The sequence below is a fragment of the Catharus ustulatus genome, chromosome 1 (genome assembly GCF_009819885.2).
Source record: "Catharus ustulatus isolate bCatUst1 chromosome 1, bCatUst1.pri.v2, whole genome shotgun sequence".
NCBI lineage: Eukaryota > Metazoa > Chordata > Aves > Passeriformes > Turdidae > Catharus > Catharus ustulatus.
Window position 1 is genome coordinate 74,366,915 of NC_046221.1, and position 23,210 is coordinate 74,390,124.

A 23,210-nucleotide genomic window follows, 5' to 3' on the forward strand; every position below is an offset into this window, starting at 1 on the left:
AAGGCCCAGATTTTCATGTCATCAGATTAGCAAGCAAGAAGTCACTAAAACCTTTTTTCTTGGTGGGTGCATGGCTCTTCAGGGATGCATGACTGTATGAGTCTATGGAACCAAGGCTCCTGTCTTCAACTGGTACAACCTAAGATTAGGTCAAGAAGAGACTGCAATGTTTTGTGCACACTTACAACAGGAACTGAGCATGGTATGCCATAGTAAAAGTGTGGTAACTGGGTGGTTATGTATGCACATCTATTTTCTGGGCAATTGGAGGTGTAGAGTCCTTAACCAGAAATAAACCTGCAAATTCCATTGCAGACTGTTCTGCTTTCAGAGGCCTTTCACCACTTTCCATGGAACTTTTGTTTGTGTAATTTCCCTAGCTCTTCTCATTTATACATGTAAACAAGATACAATCCAGGTGAAAAACTGACTGCAGCATAAGAATAAATAGATATTTTATCTTAGTCTGTCATGTCTCTGAAGGCATGAGGCTCTGTCAGGGCTGTGTTAACTGGTTTCCAAGCCTATCAATGCCCCAGCCTCAATGTTTCAAAAAAGTCAGGTAAGACTTTCTTTTGACCTCAGCATGATTCGATTAGAAAAGCAACTAGTCTGGTGGGCTGTACTTGGGCTGATTCACTGCTAGGGGCGATGTCCAAGTGAACAATGATAAAAGAAGTAGACAATCTGCTCGATTCTGCAAACTGAAGCCTTGTCTCCTTGACATGATGCTGATGAACCATTTTTTCTTGATGCTCAAGGCACGTAAAGCTGCTGATAAGCACTAACTGCTGCATGCAAAATAGTCAATAAATTGCCATCAGACTTTCCCTTCTGTTTAACTTTTATTAAAAGAGGTGCTAAGGTACTGTACTGTATGCAGTACATCATATTTATTACCAAAATTAACAAATATACAAAACTTATACATGTAATTTTCTTACATCCATTTATTGGTCTATAATACTGCATTTGTTCAAGTAGGTTATCTACAGTATGTAAACATCCCTTGGATTGACCTCACACAGATTAGGAAAGCCCATCTAACCCATGTAGTTACCAAATATAGCTTTTTCTTATTTTAAAATTTATTTGGCTTTCATTGGTAGAATCTAATCTTCACATTTGGCACATGGAAGAGACATCTACAGTGCAAAAGAGGCAGATTTTCTGGTTTTCTTCTGAGCAGTTTAGCGGAGTCAGGTTTTAAAGAGTCAAGAATAAATTTACACAAACTTGATAGGAGATGGATTAGTGTTAATGCCAATGACTCACAGATCAGCCATTAAACTAGAGCAGAAATTCAAAGCCTCTTCCCCAACCCTCTCAGTCACATGGAAACCCCCCCCCAACCTCAGCCTTGTTTCTAAAGGATTAAAAAAGAACTCTGTTAGCAACAGAGGGAGGAGTTTAGTTTACAAGGAGCCCTCTGAGATTCCAGTTTCAATTTTCTGCTTTGTGGAATTTTTTCTCTTGTTAGCAAGCAATTCTTTTCTGTTTTAATGGGGAAAAAAAAGACTAGTGGGAAGCAACTCTTCTGGGGTGACAATTTCTCAGTGAGTTGGAGATTACAGTTGAAGTTTACAGATCTTTGAACCCTGATGTATAGAGCCCAGTAAGCTGCCGTGTACAGAGGGGAGAGAAAGGAAGAGAGAGAGAGAGCAGTGCCATATTCCAGGTGTGGAGCTCTCCAATTTTGCTGTAAGAACCAGGAAAAAAACTTCCTTCCTTCTGTTTCTCATAGTTTCAAAAATGTGACTTAGTTTAACTGAGTAAAGCTGATCCAGAGAGACCTTCATTCGCACCTTTCTTCCCATTCTCATCCAAGCACTGTATTGCTATTTTTTTATGAGGCCTCACCCATGTCCATGAAAGCATCTGATGAGAATGGACCGAACTGGACACCATTTCACATGGAAAGCCCTCTGCCATTCCTCGTCTGTTACCACAGAGCCCCGCTGCTGTCCGTGGCCCCGTACATCTCGGCCAGCTTCTTGAAGCGCGGCCCCCAGTCCGTCAGGTAGTCGTAGCTCTGGTCTGAGTCTGTCGTCACGGACTGTAAGGAGCTGAGCGACTCCGCCACCGAGCCGTTCCCTTCAAACATGTAGGTCTGGAGGGAGTCAAAGGGAGGTGCCCACAGGTCCATGTCAGCTTCGTACAGCTTGGCGAGCACGTAGTTGTGGACGTTGTTGTCCATGACACACGCCTGAGGCACGTATCGGGAGAGGCTCTCTATTTCAGGGAGCATGTCCTGCCGGTTCTTCACCACCAGCTGGGCCTCCCGCGGGTTCCACATGGCGGCGATGTCGAAGGCCTCCGTGTCCTCCTCCCCGCCACCCTCGTCGTCATACCTGACGATGTTCTCGTGGATGTTCTCCTCCTCGTCGATGATGTACGGCTGCTTCCGCTGGCGCCGCATGGAGAGAATGAGGAGCACCAGCACTGCGGGAGCCAAGCAAGACAAGGGTCGGTCAGCAAGGAGCAGATCTTACCAGGGCTTCAGACTTTCCTCTGCCCTTCTTTCCCCTGGGTGAACCTAACTAGCTCCTTGGATTTGAAGAGCTGCAATGTTTGTAAGCTGAGGCATGTAGAAATATCTCTCTCTCACTTCCCAGTAGCTTGAGGTCCTGCTAATCTGTCCCCTTTCTCACCTAAATTCTTAACTCTTGGTGACACTTAGGACATGTATATCCAGTGGTGCTTGCCACTTTTAAGCTAGCCAGCTCAGAGTTCAGTAACAGTTCATCTGCAGCAGCATACTGCCATAGAGGTATTTTGTTTTCTGCTCTGCAGGGGGTTTTGCAGCCTGCTTTGGGCTGGCCACTGTATGTGACAGAGATGGATGGTGCTAAGGCACCACAGTGATATATCTGCCTACACAGCAAAATACAGAGCTAGCCCCTTAGTCTGCTGCAAAGAATTTTTTGTTTATCTGCAAGCTTCCTGCAATGCTGCAGTGCTGGTGATCCTCGCCCTCGCTGTGCTTATTAGCATGGGGAGAAGTGGTCAAGCTGTCATTCAAACTTTGCTATTGAAAATGTGCTATCACTTAGTGACTATTTCCAGAGTTAGAACTCAGCAAAGATTTTGGCTACTGAAATTTTTAACTGAGGTATCTAGGCTCCTTTGAAGACCCAGAATTGAGGAACAGTAATTTCATGACTATAAGGCGCAGCCTTTTGACTAAAATTTTGGTCCGAACCCAGAAGCGCGCCTTATAGTGTGGTGCACGTTATATAATGTACAAAGTTGCGAAATTTACCAACCCAGAAGTGCAAGCTGTGAGCTGAGCTGTGAGGGGGGTCGGCGCCACGGAGTGCTGAGCCACGAGGTGGGGCGAGAGTGGGGGGCTGCGGCCGGCAGGAGCTGCGCAGGGTGGGTGGAACTGGGCAGCCCCCAGCCAGCAGCAGCTGCACGTGGAGAGAGGGAGCGGGCGGCCCCGTGCCGCCCCAAGCCACAGGTGGTCCCGAGCCGCCCCAAGCCGCCCGCGGTCCCTAGCCGCCTTGAGCCTGGCGGGGGGGTGGCGGGGCCGATCCCAGCCCACCCAGCCCTGGCAGAGGAAAAGCGGGGCTGATCCGACCCTGCATGGCCCCAGCGGAGGGGGCAGTGGAGCCGATCCGAGCCTGCATGGCCCTGGCAGGGGAAAAGTGGGGCCGATCTGAGCCCACCTGGCCTCAGCGGAGGGAGTGGCAGGGCCGATCTGAGCCTGCACGGCTCAGGAAGGGGAAAAGCAGGACCGATCCGAGCTCGCCCGGCCCCGACAGGGGAAAAACGGGGCCAATCCGAGCTTACCTGGCCCTGGCAGGGGAAAAGCGGGGCCGATCTGAGCTTGCCCAGCCCCAGCAGGGGAAAAGTGGGACTGATCCAAGCCCACCCAGCCCCGAGGTGCCCCGAGCCGCCTGCGGTCCCGAGCCACCCCGAGCCGTGGGCGGCCCTGAGCCACCCTGAACTGCAGCAACCCTGAGGCGTGAGCTGTGGCCACCCTGAGCCGCCCCGAGCCCTGCCTTGCCAGCCGGAGGCGGGCAGGAGTGCTGGGCCCCGCACATGGGGAGGGCACTTGGGGCTGCGTTTAAAGGCTACACCAATCTGTGAAAAATGTTTGCAAATTGAGCACCTGCCAGTAAACTCCACGATCGCGGGATTCCGTTACAAATTCGTTACTTTGTTGCGCGCGGCACGGATCTTTGCGGCTAAAAAAAAGTGCGCCTTATAGTCCGGTGCGCCTTATATGATCTACAAAGTTGCAAAATTTGCTGACTCCCAGAGGTGCGCCTTATAATCCAGCATGCCTTATGGTCGTGAAATTACTGTACTTTAAAAGAATTTTTCCTGTATCTTACTACACTGTTCCTTAAACTGGGTCCCCTGAAATTTCAGGGAATGTGTGTTTTGAACTAGTAAACCATGATTTGAGAGTGTGAACAAGGGAACTGAAATTCTTTTCGTACCAACAGCTAACAGGGGACATGAGATATCTGGGCAAGGAAATAATGAAATTTAATTGTCGACACAGAATTTATGCCCCTTTACTGCAGCACAAGCACCATTAAACGTAGAGTCCCAAGGAAAAAGGATAAAGGTGGGGATATCTTTTTCCAGAAGACAAGGAATGGAACTGAGCTTACCACTACTGTTTCCTGTGGAGTAGGATGAGAAACTAACCTGCCCCATGCCACAGATCTCAATACTTCCCACTGCATACCCTTGCAAGAAAGCATGACTGTATCAGATACCCTAGCACACTGGACATCTGGCAGAAATATTTGCAGTTTTCCATAGTTTTTCCCCATTCCTACAGTCCAGAGCCTGAAGCCATATGCAGCTGACTACACAATCAGGTCCCTGATTTGGCCCTTCAGGCATGTATGTGTCTACATATACACATATTGACAGATGTGTGTGTGTGTTTGGGTCCTACATCTTTGGTGGACCAGCAGCCCCCTGCCCAGAACCGAAAAGTCTGTCCCTCCCAGGAAGAAGAGAAGGCTTTACCTAGCAGGACAAAGATGCAGGCGAGGATGGCGATGAGTGCCCCTCGGCTCAGGCTGACAGGGAGGACGTAGGCCTCGGCATTGCAGGACATCACCAAGCCCTCCTCGTCACAGCTGCACACATGCACAGTCAGCGTGCCCGTGCTGCTCAGCACCGGGCGCCCGTTGTCGCTGATCAGGATGGGCAGGTAAAAGGTGTTCTGCTCGTGTTGCCTGAAGCCAGAGCGCCTCGTCAAAATCCACGCTGTGTTGTCTAGGGGCAGGAAATAAACAGAGAGAACAGCTTACATGCAGAGCAAATACATTCAGCAGAGAAAGCATGTTAAAAAAATCAGCCCTAGACCCACATCAATTTTTTCTTTTTTTTTTTTTTTTTAAATCAGTTCCTCACTAACCATTTTGCATCTGCTTCCCCTGTTCCAGTATCTTCTCAGGCCATGGCCTGAGAAGGCATATGCCTGAGAGGCATATGCACTTTAGGAGTTGCCTTCACCTCTTCTGATAAAAGATGCCCAGAGCAAACACATAGTGTTCAGATTTAGCTAAGAGAGCTTTCAGAGGGCAAGACGGAAATGAGCAGTTGAAGGCAACTTGTTGTCCCTGTTTGTTTCTGTCCAGCAGCTTTTCTAGATCTCAGATGCTGCCACCATTGTAGAGATGCTGGCATATAACCCTTGTGGACATGTTATGGTACTCTGTGGTTTTTGATACATGGCATGGTCATCTGCTTGAGGCAACAAGGGGACAAAGAAAAAAACCCGGCTTGCTATCCTAAAGCAGAAGGGAATTGAAAATTCTCAACTAAACATTTTTTTTCTGTGAAGTACATGCAATTTCATTAGTACTGCTGCCATAGAAAAAAATCAGAATGCTTTGTGTCATCATTGTCAAAATTATTCTGCTTTGATTTGACCATTCTGCTTCATTTAGTGTGACTGCCTGTTTTTTACAAGAACTTAAATCAAAAGGAATCAAAATGATGCTGCTGACAAAAATAGTAAAAGAGTGACCTAACAGTGAATTGCTGTTGGCCATTTCAAGGGAAATTCCTACCTTTGGGGCTTTTCCCTTCATATTCATAAAAATAATATTCAATGTGATTTTTAAATGTCAAAATTTACCAGTGGCATTTGAATTCCTGTCTATCTCCACCCTAAAATTCCTCAGAATGGGCACCAAGTTTCCTAATTAAAAAAAAGTGGAAAAAAAGGTGGAAAGTGGATTCAGGAAGTTGTTCTCAATTCTCAACTCGGGATGCCAAAGCAAAACTCTTTGGAGATGAGTGTTGATTTTGTCAGTGCTGATTTTGAGCCTTGTAGTTTCAGAGACTTTTGGAAAGTGAAAGACTGAATGTCTCCAATGTGATCTGGCTCACCAAGGCGTCTAAAGGAACTTGCATGAAAATTGTCCTTTCTTGCAAACATGGGTGGCCAGGAAAGATTAATGGGGAGCACAGGTACTTCTTCCCCTTGGCAGACATACAAGCTCTGATTCTGCGGCATTTTTTTGGAGATGATTTAAATGCAGTTTCTTTTATTACTTAGTTTTGCTTCCTGTTCCCTTGGTTTAAAAGAAGTCACACAGTCTGGCCATCTGCATCTCCTGGTTGTTACCAATGTACATTTGCTATGCTTGAAAATGCAGGACACTGATCAGCTGTTCCCAGGTGGATTGGTACAATGGGACTGCTGCCTGGGAATGGCAAGAAACCTTCTGATCCCAAGTAGACTGTGAAAAAACCTAAAATATTAACATAGAAGTGTTCAATTTCCTTATTATTCCTTTGTTCATTCACTGCTAAGATTTAAATTGTGGGTGATTTTTTTTTCAGCGTAGGCACTTGTGAACAGTGGCAATCTCTTTTTATGGTCTGAGATCACTCACCGCACAGTAGTGGTGGTTTTAGAGTTCTTATTTTCCAGCTCGAGCACCGAAGGAAGAGTCAGAAGCTGTTTTCTGAGATTTCCAAGGTTGTTTATTCTTTCTTATCTAAGGAATTTTCTCTCTGACTTGCAGAGGTTCACCCTGCAGGTGTGTTGAGGCACTCTGACTGCCCTCCGGGGCAGGTTTTATCTTTTATACTATAAATTATATACACACTCTTTACAATTAGCTCCCAATACATGACACCCACATTGCATTGTCCAGTTTTCCCCTAAACCAATCCAGAATTGACATCCTAACCCAAAAGATGGATGACATGAAGAAGAAGAAAGAAAGACATACCACGCCCTAATTCCTCCATCTTGTGTTCAGACCCCTAACATAAACAATTTTAAAACTTCAGGTTAGATGTAGATAAATTCAGCTACTGTAGTCTGGACACCAGAAATGATTTGATAGCTTTTTGAAGGGAAATCAGAAGCATCATATACAGCCAACTATGGAATATAGGCAAACTCAAACTAGACTAGCCAGACTTTCTCCTATACTTAAACTACAGTCCAAGTTACAAACTCTGTGGTGCAAATCTTATGGCATCAGAGAGTACAGGCACACCTAAGTATTGAGATGTCAGGTTCCACAGTTTTGAGATTAAATTAAACTTTTGACATGTTTTTAAAAATAATTTCAGGGTCTTTTTTCTTGCATGTCAATGACATTTCAAGCTTTTACTCTGGAAACATAAAAATCTGAAGTGTGCTGCATGTCTGCATACAAATATATAGTGAAAATGTAGTGCCTTGTTAAATCATGTTATCCCAAAAGCTGGAGCTTTGAGGAAAAACCACCAGGTGCAACACGAAATCCCAAAGTTGCTTAAAACTGATTATGTGTCAGTGTTTACTGATTTGACCTTTGATATTCAGTGCAGCTCTGAGTATGTGCAGTGGGTATGGACAGACTTAGGTAGGTCTCTTCCTAGAAACAAGCAATAGGACAAGAGGAAATTGCCTCAAGTTGTGCCAGGGGAGGCTTGTATATTAGGAAAAATTTCTTCAGTGTTTGGGTGGTCAGTCATTGGAAAAGGCTGTCCAGGGAATTGTTTGAGTCATAATCCCAATCCCTGGAGACATTTAAAAGATGAGTAGATGGGGCACTTAGGGCTGTGGTTTAGTGGTGGACTCGCCAGCATTAGATTAACAATTGAACTCAATGATTTTGGAGGCCTTTTCCAACCTAAATGATTCTATGATTCGGGAATGTGTCCCAAAATCCATCAGGGAGCAGTACCCTGTGCCTCCTATGGCTCCTGGGCAAAGAGAGTGCTGTGGACAGTAGCCCTTGCCTGCTCAAACCTTTCCCTTCTCTCTTCTGGGGCACAAACAAGTTCTTTCTCTCCCTTGGGCTGTTTATGTGCCCTCTATATGTGCTCCACAGCTATTAGCATCACATCTTTTCATCACCGGACATGAAGAAAAGCAGCCCAAAGGCAGAAAGTGGCCAAGTGCCTGCATTTATGCTGTGTCAATGAAAATACTTGAGTCACCCTAACTGTAGCAATTTGGTTGTTTTTCCATTTCCTGGGTGAAAGATTCACTTTCGTTAAACTGACTTACAATAGAAATCACAACTTCTATTTAGGTGACAGCAAAACTTCATTTCATGTAAAATTGCTCTTTGTGAGGGGAAAAAAAGATTAATTATTCTGAGTTGGTCATACTTCGCCTATAAAAGAAATCATGGGCAGAGAATCTGACAGAAGCTGTGCAAAATCATCTAGTGAGAGATCTCAAGGGTTTTTAATCATTCTTTTCTCAGGCCAAAACCAAGTTTCTATAATATATTGAAAGATATATATGTATATATGCCTTCTGCTGTGGTGTGCTGACCCTATCATCCAGGTCTTAAATGTTCTTGGTGATTAAATTATCTTTGTAACTCCAAGCATTACTCCCCTGTTTGGGCCTTTTGTTTAATTTTGCTTTGTGCTAGGCAGACATCCAAATAATCCCTAAAGAATTGTTCTACCTGTTACTCTCCAACTGAAATACATTGATGCCAAAGCTTGTTGTGTGACTCATCAAAAGTCAATGAGATTTGATGTGCTAGTGCAGTGCAAAGGACATGGTGGAATGTGATGCAGCATGGTAGAAACTGGAATACACAATTTTATTCCAAATTTGATGTCTGCTAAGCCCCAGCCATCAAGAGAAGAAGGCTTGTGAGGACATCAAAGCTCCATTATATTAAAAAAAAAAAAAAATAAAAGCAGGCATGATAAGAGTGTGCAATACTTTTCCTCCCAGCTTCCAACACAGCACCTTTGGCTCATAGAGGGCTGGATGGCAGGACTTGGCTCCAACACTGAGCAGAGATGCTGAAGATTGCAGCATGGCTGATTCCACATTTGTGTGAAAACTGAACTTCCCACAGACCGTGTTTTCATGTGGTTGTGAGAATAAGACATGGAGCACCATCTTCCTGCAGTTTTCTGGCTCACTGGAAATTATGTACCTCTCTGGAGAGGTCAGGGGAATGAACCACAGTGTAGGTCCCAACCTTGAGATCAGAGCTAACCACTGCTCTTCTCACAAGAAAAACTTGGTTTCCTTCTGCACGCACCTGCAGAAGAACTGGGGATGATTAGCCTGACAATTCTGTTAGACTTTAAAAATGGATTGTAATAGTTATGAAGAGTTAGGAATAATATAAAGAAATATTCCACCAGGAGTGGGAGAAATAACACAAGGAAGCAGGCAATTTAGACACGACTGGGTTGCGGAAAGAGTCACACCTTTCCTTGAGGATTTTCAGATCTCTGCTTACATGTATGAAGTAGACCACAGTTTCAGGGAAGGCAGAAATAGTTAAAAATTTTCCCAGGATAAATTTAATTGTAATGCGAAAGACTGATAGAGGCTTCAATTGACAGGCCTGGTGGGGGTATGACTGATCCTGATCCTGCATCTATTGAAAAAGGCTCCTCTCTTCAACAGCCCCTGGTTCCCAAGGATGGAGGGCAGTGATTAAGGTTCAAGAGAAGATCAGCTCAGAGTTTAATCTGAAAATGCAGTAAGCTTATTTTGTTGTTCATTCTTACAGCAAACCTCTCTTTCTAACTTTTCCCCAGCATAGTCTCACCTGGAAGAAGGTGGAAAGGGGATGGCTTGCTAATGCCCTACAGCAGACACCAAAGAGACGGGAGACTCCAGCTCAATTCCCTGCTTCATCACATTTATCCTTTAAGGCCATTTGAGAAGCCATTTGTGTCCCGATTGTTGCAGCTACTTAACATGTCTATTTCTCACAGATTTTACTGAACTCAAAGAGAACCCAGCGTGTAAGCAGCTTAATTTCTCCTTGCCCCATATCCCCATCTATAAAGAACAATAGGATTTCTCTGTCTGCTGAAGATATGCAAAGAATGAATAGACAAAAGAAGTTCTCAGAGACTAAAATTACAAGGGCCAAAAAAATATGTAAAACAGCTCATCAGAATGCAAACTGTGATCTATCTGTTGCTCAGTATAAATCAAGGTTTTAATTGTTGCCAAGAAGGCTACACGTCTTGCAGTTTCTCTTACTGCTATATTGGACAACCAAGTAATCAGCACAATTGCTAATCTTAACAGTGCCTTCCCACAGCCTGGGAAGCATTCCTGCCTTGTGTTTATGGGCACAGGCTGTGACTAGCTAAGTGTGTTCTGTTTCTTGTCTAGCCACCCTGTGACAAATGGTATAGCTACCCCCTCTGTGCCTAAGTTATATGATTTATATAGTTCTTAGTGGCCCCTAGATGAAAATATAAGCATAAATTACTTTTACTGAAATGACTACTGCACTCCAAATTGCTGAGGCAGTAAATAAACCCTTAATCATAGAATCATAGAATAGGCTGAGTTGTAAGGGACTCATCAGGATAATTGAGTCCAACTTCTGGCCCTGCACAGGATACCCCAAGAGTCACACTGTGTGCCTGAGAGCATCACCCAAACACTTCTTGAACTGAGACAAGTTTGGTGCTGTGACCACTTCCCTGGGGAGCCTTTCCTGTGCTAATACAGCCTCTGGGTGAAAAACCTTTTCCTCATATCCAGCCTAAACTTCCCCTGACTCAGTTTCATGCTGTTTTGTTGAGTCCTGTCACTGGTCACCAGAGAGAAGAGATGAGTACCTGCTCCTCTGCTTCCCCTCACAAGGAAATTATAGACTGCAATGAGGTCTCCTCCAGGCTGAACAGACCAAGTGATCCCAACTGCACCCCATCTTCCCCTCAAACTTTTCACCATCTTCATGGCCCTTCTTTGGATGCTCTCTAATAGCTTAATATTCTTCTTATACTATGGCTTACTATGTGAATCATTCAAATATTCAGTGGTTTGATAGTAACCAATTAGTAACTAATAGTAACCTAAGCTTCTTGTGATATATATATATTTACACACACATATATCTATATATCTCTATATCTCTATATCTATATATCTATATATCTACATCTACATCTACATCATCTATCTATCTATCTATATCTATATCTATATCTATATCTATATCTATATCTATATCTATATCTATATCTATATCTATATCTATCTATATCTATATCTATATCTATATCTATATCTATATCTATATCTATATCTATATCTATATTTATATCTATATCTATATCTATATCTATATCTATCCATATCTATCCATATCTATCTATATGGAAAACTGGTATTTTATAGAGAGTGGGAGGCACAGCCATTCAGTCACTGCTGTCACTATAAATTATTGCAAGTATGGCCTTAGACAGAAAAAGTGCATCTGATGCTGGGAGTTTTGTGAGTTTCTTTTTTTAGAGCAATGCCTTGAGGATGAAATGAGCTTGCTTTACCAAATGCTTTAGCAATAGTTGTGTTATATTTGTTCATTTATTTTGGCAATATATACTCACAAATAAAAAAGACAAGGAGAGAAAGAAGGGGATAAAAATGCAAGAAATTGTGTGAGGAGGCTTCAGGGACGATACAGAAAAAAAGCTTTTGGGATGAAAGAGCATTAGCATGCTGTGGAGGAGAGCTCCAGACATTGCAAGTAGCATGGTTTAAGATATGTTTGGTTAGTGAAAGCATGGGATTCTTTATAAGCCTTTCTGTTGATCTTTCATATGCTTGGAGAGTCTCAGATAGGGGTTTATGGAAGTAAGTGTTACAAGTAGGCATGTGTGGGGAGCAAGGCTAGGCTTGGAGGCTGGCCATGGACGCTGCAGGTGTCCAGTCTTTCTCCCCATTTATTCTGGAATTGCTTGCTGATTTGTAGTACTTTACACACTAAACTCACACTGAAACCCAGACCCTCAATACTTTCAAAGCTCTGCACCAGGTCACTCAAGGTCATCCCTGTTTCCTAATGAAGGCTGGTGTGGACGTCATTTTAGACCTTATCTGCCCATGAAGATTACCTATCAACAGCAGTCATGCAAAGGGCTGCTCTGGCAGGACTTTCCTGCAGGCTCTGAAACCACCAAAGTTTTCCCAAAATAATCAAATTCCCTGGTTAGAATATTCAAATGCCAGTGATTTTCCATTAATCTTCCCACTGCTGTTTCAGTTTCTACTTAGGTCATCTTACACAGACCTTTAGCTGTACACCAAGTTACCTCCCTAAGGCTCTGTGAGTCCTCCCTACTTCCCTCTTTCTCGAGGGAAATGAGGATGTGCAAGGAGAAAGAAAAAAAGTGCTTGGGGGAAAAGACTGGAACAGTACAAAAACCTTCCCTTTTTCTGTGCCTGGGAGAAAACATGAAGAATGCGAAAAAAAGAGCAATGTAATTCCCTTCAGATTTGTCTTCTAGTTCCAGTTACTATCCTACCTTTAAGCGTCTCCTTTTGAGCAAATGCAATTTCCACTCCAATAATCCGAGATGCCTGCAGCCTGACCAAAAGACCTGAATTTGCACAAAACACTGGCACATTTCCATGAAAAAGAAAAAGGGGCCTATTGCTAGAGAATATTTATAGGGAAGAAAATATCATATAACTTTCAAGTGTATTAAATAGTATGTCATTTTATTATTGCCTGTAAGGAGCAGGTGTCACTTGGTATTATTTGAAATGGCAGTCTTATCACTCACTGTAAGTCATAGCTTCTCAAGTCCAACTCAGGCATTAGAAATTAGAGTAGCTAACTGTCTATGTCCACTCTGATTACCTTGATTGTCCCTTAGAGTAAAGTTGGGGTTGTTGGCTGCCTCTGGAGCCAGGCTGTAGTAGAAGTGCTGACCCTCCTGTGGATCATCCCTGTCGATGGCACTCACTGTCTGAATCAGCTACAGGACACAAGAGAAAAGTAGAAACAGGCAAGAAGCAAAATATTTATAATATAAACAAACAAACAGATAACATGTATTTTATATCTATAAATATAAGCAACTGGAGCATTTGAATAAAATTGCCTCCTAGAAGTACAATCTTGTCTCAAGAAGAGACTCAAAAGCTTGCAGGAGTCATCTATTTTGCTGTGGTCATGCACATCACTTTTGAACAAAGCAGGAGATATTCAGTTTACCTCAAATAACAGATGCTTTCCTCTCATGCATCCCTATCTTCTGTTGCACATTTCTTTTTTGTCTTTTGGGGGCCTGGGTTTTTCAGAAGATTCATTGTGCATTAGAGAGCTTGTAAGAAAGATCATACTTACTTTCAGCTTCATTATGCAGGTAGAAAAGGACTTCAGGTTGATTATTTTACCACTCTTTTAGTTTTAAATCAATAAAATTCTTCTCAAGATGTCAGTGGAAATGAGAGAAAAGCCAACCATGCAGAATGCATATGCAATAAATAACACCAAACTAAAGAAATGAAGACAATGCTAAATCCAGGAAGAGATTTGTTACTTCACTTATAGAGGCTTTGCAAAGTAGGTCTAACAGCTTGAAGCACAATGAGGACTGTCTGAATAAACATTCTAGCATCTTTTTGGACAAGGACCAAATCTTCACCTGCTTTTTTTTTGACTTTTGAAGGTTATTTTGGGATTCAAAGGCAAATGTCAGACCCATAAAGGCTTTTTCTCCACCTTAAAACTGATTTCAGAACTTTTTAAAATGTGGCAATAAAATTTAGCATTCTCTGCTGAAGGAAATAGTCCAGATTAGCATTCATAATAATATTGAACTTAGCTTATTACTTAGGACACTCACCCTTCAAAACCAGGAAAAAAGGTCTAGGCAATGATTTCTTTTGCCTGTATTATTAAGAACCTCTGTAAATTGGTGAGACAAAGACATCACATATATGATAGTTGTAAGAACAGTTATCCAAGCAATGAGCAGCTCTTTCATTCTGCTTCACACAGCTGGGAGAAGCTTCAGCAAACACACAGTGATATTACTTGCATAGTTTTTCCTTCACAGATCATGAGAGGTGTGCCTGTGTGTTTAAATGGTATTTAAGCTAGTCAGCTTTGCATTAGGAGGCACCAGTCCCCACCGTGCACCCTGGTGCTGGAGCAAGAAGTGGCTCCCCATGAACAGAAGCAGCAGAGCTTGCAGCAGGTCCAGTGAGGGAGAACTCATGTCTGTCTCTGGCACTGGTGACCTTGTTCAAGGGCTTTGATGGGGTTTTGGAAGGGAGAGGAGCAGAGTCTTCACCGCTTGCTTGAAGGTGCTGGTTTAGAGTTTGCAATGGGAAGTCTTGTGTTGCTTTTGATTCTCTGTCATCTTCAGTTCACACCAGAATATATTCTGCTTGGCACCCCTTTGAACCTGATGTAGTAAGTTATGTCCAGCTCCCCTAAGTCCAGGTGTGCTTAAGGCTCTTAAAACATCTATAGTAAGCCTTGTCTGTCACACATAGCCTGGGCTGATTCTGTGGCGCTTCTCATAACACTTCTCCTCTCTTTGATGCTGCTAAGGACACGCTGGCTGTTCGCCTGCTGGCACATGCCTTAGGGAAGGCTTTATTTCAGCTATGAAACATACTGTGCAGCGAGCCTAGAATCTACTTTGGGACAATAAAAGAAATGTGGGAGAAACAAAAGAGGTGCTATATGTGATGCTCCTTCCAGTGCAATATGCTTGCCTTTGGAATGAAGCACAGACGGCCGCTGAGAAGAGCTCAGATGAAACGTGTGAGTAGCTGAGCTCTCTTTCCAACACTCACCTTTCCTGGCATGCTGCCTCCATGTAGGACAGCATGCCCTTCCCAACCCCTTGTGTTACAAGCATTTCTCACCTGGCCTGCTTTGGCATTTTCACAAACAAAAGTTTCGTAAAATCTTGCAAACTCTGGTGCGTTATCATTCACATCCAGGACTTTCACTGTCACAGAGACACTGCCCACCTGTGAGGGGTTATCTGGAAGAAGAAAGTTTAATGTAAAGAAAGGCAACATATGGCAAGGGGAAGAGGCTGCTCCTCACTCTGCTCAAGAGGTAAAGCAGTATTTTCGGTACTAGCTTGTGTTAAATCACATTTTCCCATGGGGAACTGTGTGACTCAGAGTGAAGCTGCAAATGCTGCTTTCTGTCTAGCCTGGCTTCCCATCTAATCACATATTTTACAAACAAATCCTGTAAAAATCTTCAACCTGGTTCAGTTCAATGAACTATTTCTTGAGCAAAAGTTTTAGACAATGCCCCTTATTTATTTTATTGTCCTTCAGCTGGTCAATACTGTTTGTTGAGCCTCCCTACTGGTGGCAGGAATTAGGAAGGCACTTTTTTAAGGATAGACTTGTTATTGAGAACCTGTTAAAAATGACAGTTTCTATCTCCAGTTCAGATATGCTTTTGCTCAGAATTCATGTTCCTTGAACTCAAAAATAGTGTCAAGTCTTTGATACTTTGTACAGAGGGGTTTAAAATGTAATAACACATGAAATTGTACAGAAAAGCTTTCAGTGAAGCTTAAAATTGCAATGAACATTTTACATTCTGCATGATATCATTTGTGATTTTTCTGTCCCACTGGTGCATTAGCTTTCTTTGCCAGTAAATCCATATATCTTTTCACATATCTTCACAAATTCCAAACTAAGTGGCTACTGAATAATTTGTTTTTCTTACTGTGCTTGTCTGCTGCAAATTATCTTTTTCCCCGATTTAATGATAAAATGAAACTGTAATCAGAAAGAAAAAAAAATAAGAGATCAGAAGAGGTGCAGAAACCAAGAACATTCTTTAATACTAGTATTCTCATCTTCTTTTTAGCTGTAGCACTTTTTACATTTATCTCCAAATATATCTCCCTTTATAGCAAGAAATGATATATTCATATAAACAATAGAGAGTTTACATAAACTGTACTGTATTCCACAATGTGTCACATTGTGTCATTGAGATAATACTCAAACTATTGTTTCTCCCTGATTTGTAATGTAATCCTTTCATCTTCCCACATATGTATACATACATCTTGCTAACACACCTGTTCTTGTGGCAGATGAATACCTGCATTTACACTCTTAGAAATAATTGATCTAACCTTTAGCACTAGGGGTCTTATTCAAGTGCACAGGTATGACATTTTTGAAACGATTCACTACATTAAAATATTGTGCCGCACATGTACAGAGCAAAACTGACAGAAGATTGATAGGGAACCAAAGGAAGACATGCCTTCCTATTGCTCTCACCCTCAAATGCTGCTACAGGGGCAACTTTTACAGACTCATGGAATTGCAATGGCCATTGGTGGCTAAAAATAGTGTCAAAACAGATGGGGGTGAAATCCCATCATCTCAACTCCTCTCACTACTTAAAAGGGGACAGAAAGGCATAATGTGCTCTAACAGCCTGCAAATATGTGCAGAATCACTCCAACTCTTAAATATTCCCTCTGCTTTCAAGCTGGCCAACTGCAATTTAGGCAAGCTTGTTGAAACTTTGTTCCTCTCAAAGTGCCCCATACCTCTGGTACAACCTAAGTGTGCCTGGAAGCTTTCTGAGACACAAGGAATGACTCAGCTATTGGCACCAAGCTGCAGAAAAGCTGCTGTCCCTCTCAGATGAACTGAGATCCTGAGCAAAAGCTATGTGAACTGAACGAATTTCAGGCGAAGACTAGATGAACCTTTTATTTGCATCTATATCTGATGCACCTTTATGAAGCTCACATCTGTCAGTATTTCAAACTCAGCTGAATTTTTCATACTGACACTATGAAATGAGCATCTCCTTCTTCTCACAGCCGTGAAAAGTACCTGGCACAGATGAATCCTGAGCTGAGTTTTAGCTCACTGTAAAACCCAAAAGCATAATTGAGTTCAGCATACTCAAAGATCCCAAAGCATTCTCGCCCAAATTATTTATGTAGCAAGCAGATGGCGATGTCATTTACTTGCTGCTGAACCAGAGCAGATTTCAACTAGTGACCTAGCAGATCACTGCTGCCTACCAGTCCCTGCACCACTCAATCCTCCCAGGCAGGACTGGGAGCTCTAGTAGCCATGCAACCTTTGCAGTGTTTGCTTTAGCTACCTAGCCATTCTGAAGTGAGAAGACTCTGCCAGAAACACACCAGGAAGAGTTTAAAATAAATCCCTGGAATACTAATGCATTGAAAAAGAAGGACTCTGAATTTAATTTCCATCCTCTATGCCTCCCACCACCCTGTGAAAATGAGCATGAAAAATAAATAAAATGCAGCATTCGCTTGTTGATGTCAGAGGAGCAATTCACTTAATGCGTCTTCCCACTCAGTGCATAACAATATGTGAACTTTGAATTGGGGTTTCTCAGCCTGCTTTGTCTTTGGTATCTCTTTAATCTATGTACAGTCTGCATTCTCCTTACTCAGCTCCATGGCCAACACAGTGATGTTGTGCCAAGAAATGTCTTCCCGGTCAAGAGGTCTTGCAGTCATCAGTGCTCCTGATGTAATGTCAACATAAAAGAACCGTCCCGGATCACTGCTCCTGTCAATGGAGTATCTGCAAGAGTACATAGGAAAAAAATATTATGCAACCCTTGTGAAAACTGTGTGTTATAGTCAACAAAGTATCCCAGCAATGGGGACAGTGTCCTACAAAGCAGATCCACATTCTTCCACAACACAGTTATGTGCTCCTTTGACTTGCATAGGTCCAGAGTGAGATGTTGGAAAAAGTTCATATGGCTAATGGCACTTAACAGTGAGTACTACTTGAATGAAGCTGGAAGACAGGAAGATTTAGAGGAAGAAGCCTCAAAATAAGGTGCAGATCAGTGCAGGAACATCTGCTTTACAGAGAAAATCTGCCAGTGAAGAGAATACTTTCTTTTTCTAAGAGAAATAATTATGCCCTGTCCCTAGGCAAATTCAGACAGGATGAAAATGGCTTCAGATCAGCTCATTCTCTGAGCACCTAGGTTGACAAGGAAGAACCATTCGCTTCCTTGTTCTTCTGTACTCTCTCCTTCTTCAGGGGAATAAACTCCACTTGCATCCTGAAGCATGCTGCTGATGGAGCTGTGTGAGGATGAGGGATGACGCATGGCTTGCTCATAGCACCCAGTCAGAAAACCAGCTCCCTCTGTTAGGCTGATTCATCGTAATTACTGAACCTGCCTGACCAATGTCATGCCAATTCAGTGCTGGGAGCATGCACCTGTGAACGGGGGATTGTGGTGGTGCCTGCAGGCCAGAAAACCTGGGCAGGGAGGCAGCTGATTGACAGAGGTCACTACAGTACTTGGTCAGAGGAGGATTTTACAGGTTGTGTAAAATACTCAGTATCCTTCACAGCCATCGCCTTGCTCTTAGAGGCAATTTGTGCAAGCTGCCTTCCCAGCTGACTGTTAGCATGAAAAGGGATATTATGGCCAAAGCCACATGCAGGCCTAGGTAAATGTTATAGCCTAGAACAGAGTCCAGACTTACTTTCCTTTTTTTTGGTTCTTTTATCAGAGTGGATGGGAATTGAAAGCATTATTCACAACAGCCAGGAAGAACTGAACATTGAAGGGCTCATTCTTCTGAATTCTGAATGCGTTCACTGGAACAAGCATGACAACCTTATCTTTATATAGGAACTTATTCAACCAGGATACAAAATACTATTGAGATATGTTGTTGGGAAATTCTTTTGTACTCTTTTTCAGAACAATCAAAGAGGAAGGGATGGCAGGATTGTATCCCTTTCCTTCGCAGTCCTTCCTATATTTTCTTAAATAAAGAGGATTCTCAGGCATTTGATTTATTAAGACAATGACTATTCCTATATTTTGGTATAATAATTATTCTTGTATGAGGGCTATAAAAATAATTTCTCTCTGACATTTTAAGACCATTGAGTATCTGAAATTGAATAAAACCTTATGATTAGTGGTTCAGAATTAACCACCAGTATCAGGGGATCTTTTTCTTGATTCTCCGGCTAGGTTCTCTTATTAACAGTACCTGCTCCTGAACAGGAGTACTTGTTTCCACTTAGATAATCTTCCTGAATCATTTAACAGCAATCATGGCATATTTTCAGCCAAAAGAATTCCACAGTGTGGGAGCCAGGTACTGGATGCTGGGAAAGTGAGGATTTGAGCCCGATCACAGTTTAAGTTTCAGATGGATTTCAGCTTGTGCAATATAGTACACATCTGGGATTATTGTCTTTCTTATCTTGCCTTGGTCTGTGCAAAGTGAATTCAGCGCAAGCTTAAAACATTGCCAGACTGATACTGCACTGAGTTGGAATGAATGGAGGAGATCGCAGAAGAGGCAATAACTAACTCTTAGTAGCTGCATTTGAGATAGCATTTCAAAGGGTATTTATTCTTACTTTTTAAATTTGTTTCTTTACCTCAGCATGGGGGAAAAGGAAGGAATGAATGAGGGAAGAAAGGGCAGTGGAAAAGGAGGAAGGTGGGGAGAAAAGAAAAAGGAAGTTGTTAAGGAACAGTTACAAAAGAGTCTGTGTGTATTTACAACTTTTTTTTTAATGTATCTTTGTTGATGGATTCTGTGCTTTATAGAGTGTTGTTCATCAAGGGCAGTCACTGCAAAGCTCTGAAAAAAACTAAGAAAAACTTCATTAAAAATAACAAAGATCAATTCTACCCTCTGATAGCCCTCAGAATTATTCTTATACTATTTTAAGCAGATTAGCAGAGAGCTGTTTGCATTGCAGGGTTTGGATAATGCCAGACAGTAATCAGCAAAATAGGATGTAAGTGGAAAGAAGTTTAGGGTAATGAAATTGTGATGCAGAGAGTATAATACTTTTACTGAGGAATTTGAGACAATTTCATGAGAAGTATGATAACCTTATCATAATGTAGGAAGAAAATATAGGTATATTAAAGTAGCAGAGATGAAAAAAGTCATTAGACCAGCAACACAGAGTGCAATACCAATTAGAACAGGCTTTGTGTCCTCTCAGATCATCTAGCTAAAGCCCACAGAATTGCTCATTTAGATTTTACTTTCTTAAAAAGATCCTAGTACTCAATGTTTCAACTCCCTCCTGTATTTCCCAGGACTGTTCCTGAACACAGGCATCTCAAAAGCTGGACCAATGCACGGGTAGTCAAACAGCAGCTCAACTCCCAAAACTCTCAGATGAGAGGAGCAGTCAGCTTGCTGGGATAATCAGTGTGCACAAAGTCACTAGTTGCTTCTGCAGGTTATTAAAATTTCTGTGTGAGCTGGCCTTGGAGAAGAACAGCCTCCTCTGATAAATGGGGCTGGCAGTGTCTGGCAGCCACTATGGAAAAGAGTGCTATGATCGCACAAATATGCTCCTTGGCTCCTTGCTGAGTTGCAGCTATGAAGCTCCCATGACTGTAAACACACCTTTACCTTTCTTACCGCCTTATGGGCATACCTAGCTCTGCATCTTTGACCAGACACTAGATAATTTAGCATGAATATTTATTAGCATGCATTCAATCGACTACAAAAGTAGCTGTGTGTTTGAGCTTGTTGGCAAGGGCAAGCTTTGAAAGCGAAGAGAGAGAAAGGACGAGCAAGTTGATCAGCTTGCCATCAGGATGGCAGTGGGTTCTCAGTGATGCTGTCAGGTTTTGTGCCAGCAAATGCAAGATTCTGGGGGGTTTTTTTCATGTAGACTATCAGGACATGCCTGACCAGATCATTGCAAGGCTTGATGCTGATGTCTTCCACACCACAGAACAGGGGGAGCTCCTGCATTGCTTTGACAGAGCCCTCAGTGTGTGAGGTCTGGTTTGCTGAACCTACTGGCCACTACTACTGGCTGGAAAAAGAGAGTCCCTCTCACTCATCACTACTCCACCAACCAGATGTACTAAGGAGGGTTCGTGGGGCAGCACACAAAGAGAGGACAGACCTGATGGAGTTGTTGGTCACGTCTGGGTCCTTGGCAGAAATGATCTGTATGGTGGTCCCAATCTCCACATCCTCAGGCACTTCGACAAAGTAGATGCTGGGCTCAAACACAGGAGGCTCATCCACATCCTCCACGCTGATGTGGACGGTGGTGGTGTCACGGAAGGGACCAAGGTTCAGGAACCGCATTTCCAGGTGAGGGTTGGCACCCTCTACTTTCAAGGTGTAACTTTTCTTGCTCTCAAAACTTAAAGGCTGAGGGGAAAAAAATATCTGCCATCAGGCACACTGAGCCATATCATTATCACTTTTAATTTCAAGTGCAACAAAGATAAATATTTGCAGATGCAAGAAAAAGCATTGAAAGACAATAATATTAGAAACGGCACTTTTTCTATCTTTTATTTGATAGTTTAGCTGAAAAGGCCAGAAGAAATACTTGTAAATCACTTCAAAATACACATTCTTTTATTCTTCTTGCTAAAATGAAAATATAAGCAGTCATCACACCAATGCATTGTGATTCACACAACCTGTTTTATGCCACTTTGCAGAAAATACATGAAGAAACAGACAGTAATGGGAGTACCTGAAAATAAGATAAGATAGTTGGTTCCTCAAAAATGGGCCCAGTGGTAGGAACAAGGATGATCACACAGGAGGTAGAGGTCCCAGTTAGCATCTTTTTCCTGAGGATAACTGGAGCCTTGTTTCCATGACCCCTGTCTGCCAAGCTGATGAAAAGCTCCAGGGGGAGCAGGGAACATGGTCAGCCTCTCTTGCAAGTTCTTGTTCCTGTTCTTATCCATAATCCATCCTTCCTAGAAGTGAGCTTTTTTCACCTCTTTTCTTTCAGTAAGTATCCTAAACATGGGTTCACCCTCTAGCATAATGAGTGCTAGGATTTGAATCTGCTCCTGCCTAGAGAACAGTTTAATTTCAATGCAGTTTAATTATAAAGTATCTCTAATATCTTCCTGTGGGAACTCTTTCACTTCATATGAAATGTGAAATATTAAATACTCAAGTATTATTTGAAGCAGGGAGTGACAATGGTCTCCTTTTCCCTTTTCCTTTTTCCCTTTTCCCTTTTCTTTCGTTCCTGACACAATGGATAAAGGTGGCCAGCTTCCTCTGTTAGTAGTTATATAAATTTGATTTCCTGTTTAGATAAAACTACTTATTTGGTACACACGGATATAGAAGTAACTAATGTTGACACTGAACCTGTCAATAAATAAATTTTTCATCTCCCTTCCATCTTCTTTTTACAGATCCCTGAAGAAAATAAGGTGTCTCCAAAACCTTCTTAGAACTGAACGAAAAATTCCAAATTTAATGTGCTTCTTACCAGACTTGGTAAGGATTTGATAAACCAGAATAACAGTATGGAAGGATCAGTCCAAAATAAAAAAAAAAATGCTGCCAGATGAAGTGCAGCTCACAGAGGATACAGTCACACTTCTCAAGAAGTTGCACGCAATCCAACTGTGGTTAGATAGTCACAACCCTTTACTTGAATAATCTGGGGAGGTCTGATGCTGAAAACCAGCACAGCTGAATTCCCTTAGCTTGCACAGATTCTGAGCAAGACAAAGTTTGTAACAAGAAAGAAATGGCTATCTTTGGGTCACCCAGTGGGGCATACTCCTCTTTGCCATATGAATAGTTTTCAAAAAGAGCGGCTTTATTTGGACATAAGGATTTGAGCCTCATGTGTGGAATTACTGCACACAGCAGCAGTTCATTCAGACTGCAATAAGTTGTCTGCTGCTCCCATCTGACCCCTTTGCTTCTTCTATTCAACTCTTTCTATTTGAAGAGCAACCACCAGACTGACACGCCCGGAGACGGGCGGAAAATAAAAGAGAAGGAGGATGCCAAAGTAATTGGAAGTCAAAGGTGCAAAGATCATTTCTGTGGCAATAAAATTCTCCTTTGCCAGTCATAACCCATTTCCTTCCTGCCATGCTCAATGGGACAGCTGGCCAGTTCTGCAGCCATGAGGTGTGTATTGGTTTACACAGCATCAGAGAAGACTTCCATGCTCAGGCATGGCAGCA

General features: G+C 42.5%; 1 protein-coding gene across 1 annotated transcript in view; it reads right to left on the bottom strand.

Moving 5' to 3' along the window:
• Positions 1-832: 832 nt before the first annotated feature.
• CDH20 (cadherin 20) overlaps positions 833-23,210 on the bottom strand; it is a 39,975-nt gene continuing 17,597 nt past the window's right edge. Inside the window, exons 6-11 of the mRNA XM_033055073.2 lie at positions 21,149-21,402; positions 17,661-17,797; positions 15,101-15,222; positions 13,077-13,194; positions 4,993-5,244; positions 833-2,442 (exon numbers count right to left, since the gene is read on the bottom strand). Of these exons, the coding sequence (XP_032910964.1) occupies positions 1,943-2,442; positions 4,993-5,244; positions 13,077-13,194; positions 15,101-15,222; positions 17,661-17,797; positions 21,149-21,402 (1,383 nt within the window). The 3' untranslated portion in view covers positions 833-1,942. The remainder of the gene's footprint in view (positions 2,443-4,992; positions 5,245-13,076; positions 13,195-15,100; positions 15,223-17,660; positions 17,798-21,148; positions 21,403-23,210) is intronic.